Source organism: Salvelinus fontinalis, chromosome 6 (genome assembly GCF_029448725.1).
Source record: "Salvelinus fontinalis isolate EN_2023a chromosome 6, ASM2944872v1, whole genome shotgun sequence".
NCBI classification, from domain to species: domain Eukaryota; kingdom Metazoa; phylum Chordata; class Actinopteri; order Salmoniformes; family Salmonidae; genus Salvelinus; species Salvelinus fontinalis.
In genome coordinates, this window is record NC_074670.1 from 18991120 (window position 1) to 18997119 (window position 6000).

General features: G+C 40.9%; 1 protein-coding gene across 1 annotated transcript; it reads right to left on the bottom strand.

Moving 5' to 3' along the window:
* Nucleotides 1–1697: 1697 nt before the first annotated feature.
* On the bottom strand, nucleotides 1698–5319 carry LOC129857272 (myelin-associated glycoprotein-like). Its single transcript, XM_055925339.1, has 9 exons — nucleotides 5242–5319; nucleotides 4748–5110; nucleotides 4265–4558; nucleotides 3741–3992; nucleotides 2812–3081; nucleotides 2597–2693; nucleotides 2406–2492; nucleotides 2188–2263; nucleotides 1698–2056 (listed from the first exon to the last, which is right to left on the bottom strand). Exons 1-9 carry the CDS (start codon nucleotides 5294–5296, stop codon nucleotides 1991–1993), a joined length of 1560 nt encoding a protein of 519 aa, XP_055781314.1. The 5' UTR covers nucleotides 5297–5319; the 3' UTR covers nucleotides 1698–1990.
* Nucleotides 5320–6000: the final 681 nt, after the last annotated feature.

A 6000-nucleotide genomic window follows, 5' to 3' on the forward strand; every position in this document is an offset into this window, starting at 1 on the left:
CAGATAAAAAAATAAAAAAATCACTTCCAGGTTAGATTTCCTCAGGTTTTCGCCTGCAGAATCAGTTTTGTTATACTCACAGACAATATTTTGACAGTTTTGGAAACTTTGGAGTGTTTTCTATCCTAATCTGTAAATTATATGCTATTCTACGATCTGGACCTGAGAAATAGTCTGTTTACCTTGGGAATGTTCTAAAAAAATTTTTTTTAAAGCGTCAAGAGGTTAACCCTGTTCTGAACACCTCCAAAACAAAGCTCATGTGGTTTGGTAAGAAGAATGCCCCTCTCCCCACCGGTGAGATTACTACCTCTGAGGGTTTAGAACTTGAGGTAGTCACCTCACACAAGTACTTGGTAGTATGGCTAGACGGTACACTGTCCTTCTCTCAGCACATATCAAAGCTGCAGGCTAAGGTTAAATCTAGACTTGGTTTCCTCTATCGTAATCGCGCATCTTTCACCCCAGCTGCCAAACTAACCCCGATTCAGATGACCACCCTACCCATGCTAGATTACGGAGACATAATTTATAGATTGGCAGGTAAGGGTGCTCTCGAGCGGCTAGATGTTCTTTACCATTCGGCCATCAGATTTGCCACCAATGCTCCTTATAGGACACATCACTGCACTCTATACTACTCTGTAACCTGGTTATCTCTGTATACCCGTCACAAGACAAACTGGTTGATGCTTATTTATAAAACCCTTTTAGGGAGGAGTGAGGCCTATCTGAGATACCTACTGCAGCCCTCATCCTCCACATACAACACCTGTTGGTTGCTCCTCTTTTCAGTTCACTGCAGCTAGCGACTGGAACGAGCTGCAATAAACACTCAAACTGGACCGTTTTATTCAAAGATTCAATCATGGACACTCTTACTGACAGTTGTGGCTGCTTCACGTGATGTATTGTTGTCTCTACCTTCTTGCCCTTTGTGCTGTTGTCTGTGCCCAATAATGTTTGTACCATGTTTTGTGCTGCTACCATGTTGTGCTGCTGCCATGTTGTGTTTCTACCATGCTGCATTTTCATGTGTTGCTGCCATGCTATGTTGTTGTCTTAGGTCTCTCTTTATGTTGTGTTGTGGTGTCTCTCATCGTGATGTGTTTGTTGTCCTATATTTTTATTTTATTTTTAATCCAAGCCCCCGTCCCTGCAGTAGGCCTTTTGTAAATAAAAATGTTCTTAACAAGGGCATTTCCTGAAGTTTAGAATAATTTAGTTGCATCTCTATGTTTCTCACCCTCTCAATGATGTAGGTAGGAGAACACACCATGCCCACAATTCAATACACTGAATCCATTTATACATTTTTATGCCTTTCAAATCATATGAAGGATTTGTTTAAAAAAATGTTTTGTGAAACAAGCTATATTTTATTTATTCAGATTTGATCATGAATACAGAGCTACAATCAAAACCTAATAAAATGAATAATTGTCTGTATTTTGATTTGTATGCCGGTTACTGCAATGTTCTTATAGAGAGGGTCAAGAAATCTAAAGCTCCAGTATTTTGACAAAATCAGTATTGTGTAGTAGTTCAAACCCTATGGAAAAAAAACAGATTTTGAACATCTCCATAAATGAAAGAGCAACCCCAAGCAGAGAAACTGAAAGCCACACTCGTATTCTATCCTCAGATTACCCTCAAGACACAATTTCAACAGACAGCTGGGGAAGGGTAAAACAAGCTATTGTTAAATACTGGTTATTTTATTTTGCATATTTAACATTTAGTAAAAACTCACCCAAGCCACAGAAAATAAACAAACGCCTTGTAAAAGCCATAACACGAAGCCACAGCCCAAATAAGAAAGTACCATATTCTTATGCCATAAGAACCATAAAGCTACATGAAGCTATCAAATACAAGCAGTCACCTGTTATGCTAAATTGGGTTAAAATGTTAATATTTCACTGGAACATTTTAGAGACTGAGTACCATGGCTCTGAACCAGCTGACTTCCACATGCTTCCTGTTGTGTTCACATGTTACCATAGACTGAATCATCTCCACCCTCACACTCGAATGGGTCGCCATCCTCTTCAGCCTACAGGAAACCAGATCAGAGATATCATCAACAACACCTCTATTGTTTTTTTATATACTTTTATTTAGAGCAACATTTTCTCAGATCTCTACAGCAGCTGTAAATGTATGCAGAAGGCCTACAGTACATACCTCTATGTTGCCATATAGGTGATTGCTGGTGTAGTAGTTTGTGTTGATTTCACTGCTGGTGTCTTTCTGCTCCTCCCTGTGGATACAGTTAGGGCCACTCAAATGCATTCTCTTCATTTGATAAGACACTACAAGAGTGAATGATGGCTAATGGGCTTTAACAACTCATCATGATGTATACATTATGATCACAGATAGAACAGCCTGTATTAAAATACCTTGATGTTGAGGGATCTGAGGAAGCACACTTGGATGTATCCATATCCTGCTTACTGGTTACTGGCAGGTCACTACGACTCCTCCCACTGATGAGAAAAATAATGCCAATTTATACAAACAGAACAAAACAGCTAAAAACAAATACAAATCTGCGTAGCTCCCTCCAAAAAGAAATAAAAGAGTAACTTACCCCTTCTTGTTCAATAGGAGAGCTGACATGGGAACTAGTATTACTACCACCACTAATGCAGCAATACCAATTGAAACGTATAGCATCAACATCTTATCTGTAAAAAAAACAAATAAATATGATATATTAATGTACAAATAACATCCTTTATAATATCCTTTAATATAGTATGTAATACTTTATTTATGATACACTTCCCCAACTGTTTCCCTTACCATTTGTGGACACAGTGAAGGACAAGGTGGCATTGCCCTGTGTGTTGCTGGCATGGCAGTGGACGGTCTCTGAGAAGCCTAGTGCCCTCTGTAGGGTCACCATGGTAACTGACCCATGCCTCTCATGTCTGGTACTGGGCAGGATGGGCAGGGGTTCGGCTGGAAGAGACCACTCCACAGTGCCGGGGGGCTCCAAATTCACAATGCACAGACATGTTACCATAGAGATGTCTGAAGTGCAGGCAGAGCCCACTTTGATCTCAGGGGGGTCTGGGATGAGAATGATGAACAGTTTGGTTTTAACTGAACATGTAGTGCTACATCCTGAAGAGAACATTCTTAATATTTTATACACAGACATGACATGCTCCTTATGTCAGGATTTGGCCAGGATTGTTCCGGTTTTGGTCACTAGATGCCCCCATTGTGCTTTTTGACCCTTTTGTTTTCCCTTGTTTCCAGTTATTATTTGCACCTGTGCCTCGTTTCCCTTGAATGTATTTAAACCCTTAGTTTTCCTCAGTTCTTTGCTCTGTGTTTGAATGTTAGCACCCAGCCCTAGTGATGCTGTGAACATTTGTTGCTCCAGTTGGACTCTTGTGGTACTCTGTTTTTGTTCTCGTTTATTTATTTTTTATTATCTTTTGAGGTTTTTTCCTGCTGTACCTACCACCTTGTGGGTTTACCTTTTGACTTGGAGGATTACCTTTTTCTCTTGGTATTACTTTTGACATTGTGGATTTAGATTTTTGCCTGAAGAACTTTCCTTTTTACTTTATTAAAACACCGTCTCAAGTACTGCTGTGTCTGCCTCATCTTCTGGGTTCTGCCGACTATTAGTGGCTCAGTTTGCTAAGTTCTCACACCGGAGACCCGAGTTCGTAACCGGGTCCTGACACCTTATTAACAGAATGGCGGCATCTACTTACACTCTACATTGAGCTTCAGTGGGCTGGATTGACCTTGTCCCTCTGTGTTGATGGCAGTGCAGTAGAGGGCTTCAGTGAGTCTGGTCACATTCTCCAGTGTGAGTGTGGGTCCAGTGGTGGGCAGACGCCCTCTGCTGTTGTGCCAGCGGTAGCTGTGTGCAGCAGGGTTACTGTCACTGGAGCATCTCAGTTCTACAGAGTCTCCCTCCTTCACACTGGACACTCCCTTAACCTTCACATCCACTGGGGCATCTATGAATAACACCATTAGTAAGAATGATATTACTATGTAATAAACATCTTAGGACAGATTCAATGGATCAACCACATGATTTCAATCTATTTTCATTTCAAAAGGGAAGTTTGCTACATCCAGACTTTGGACAAAGTTAATGTTTTCTTTTTCGAATAAGTTTTGTTTCTAGTTTCACTTTTGTCATATGCACAGATCTATTCAGTTTTCACAGAAGTGAAAGTGTAATTTACCAAACAATGTTGTTAACACACAGGTGTGGTCCACTTACATTTGACATTGAGAGTTTTCAACGTTTTCGTTGTCTTCCCCCCCCCCCTGTAAGCTGCTGTGCAGACCAGAGACTGGTTGTGATCAGTACTGCTGGGGTTAAAGGTCAGGGATGACGTCACTTCCCACTGGCCCTTGGTCAGCTGCTGTGATTGGACACTGGATATTCCGGAGTGGCTCCAGGTGATGCGAGGGGAATCAGATGGGCAGGAGTGAGACACAGAGCAGGAGGCAGATACCTCCTCCCCCACCTTCACCTCCTCCATCACTGACAGAGAGGGGGGGCCTGGAGAGCCTGAAATCAGCAAAGACAGAACAGTTATTGCAGATCTTTTGAGGTGTGCATCCACGAGTTCTTGGTTCTTTCCTTTCAGCACTATTATTTAAATCAACAAAAAGCTACAGCTATCATTAGGGTAAATAATGGGATACTATAATACAACAATTGAAATTCTCCTTGTCAATTCTTCCCTTGGGAACTTACTGCATACTACAATGGAGACTGTGTCCTCTGTGTATGAATACTTGTTATAGTCTTTGATTTCAATCCTGAAAGTAAAGGGTCCTTTGTCACTGCAATGGAGAGGGTTGATTCTGAGAGAGCAGTTCTTCTGCAGGAGGTCTCCCACCAGCTCTGTACGACCCTTGTAGTCTTGAATGATTTTGGAGCTGTCTTTGTGGTATATAACCTCATTTTTGTCTTTGAGCCAGATGCCAGTGAATTCAGCGGGCTTCTTCTCTGGATCCGGGGATTTGAATGAGCAAGGAATCACAATGGGTGAGCCCTGTAGGCCAGAGACTGAGCTGGGCACCTCAGCAGTCCATGACGAGGCATCAACTCCCATCCCTCACATAGCAGTGGGAAACATTTTAGTAAGAGGTGTTGGACAGTTAGACATGCAACTGACCACACTGGTTAGTTTGTACAAATTCAAAAAAATATATAATAATTGACTATATACAGTATGCAAGCCATACCTCCAAGCCAAAAGCAGTGAGTAAGAAAATACCACAGCAGTTGTTCAATTCCCATCCCTTCCTTTCAGTGCTGGACCTGCAGGAAAAAGGGAGAAGTTACTCTCCATATAATATTTAATGTTACATATGAGACTTTCAATGTCCAATATCTTGCTTACTATTATCTATCTTGCTGTAGACTTATAACCACCCTTCTTCAGAGACTAAGGGCACTGACATATAAAGGAAATATTACCATCCTGCTCACACTATCCATTTCACATCTAAAGTGATTTATTTATTTTTGGGCTCCACTTATTTTGTCTCTGACTGAAGTTAGCGCTTCCCTTGAGGGTTAACCCCCTAAAATGTAATGTCTTCGACAAGATTTTTTCACATTGCCAAACTCAAAGGTTTTCAGAAGCTAAAGGTGAAATCTCTTGAAATTAGCATAAAATCTTATGACTGTTTCTGTACCTTTCCCCATGTTAACTTTAGTCAGGACTATTACACTCAGTACCACTAAAACCACATGATTAAATCAAGCTTTTTGTCATATCAATTGCAATTCACAATTTTCTTCAAACAATGTACTTGTGATCAAATCTTTCACATCCTGTGGTGTATCATGATCTGTGCCGTAATTCGACTACATATTTCACTAATCTGATGCTTGGCATTGATAAAGGTCATTAGCCACTCGCAATTCTAAATACAATAACCATGGCCGTAGCTACATACACGTAAGAGGACACAGAGGTCCGGATCTCTGTAATTGTT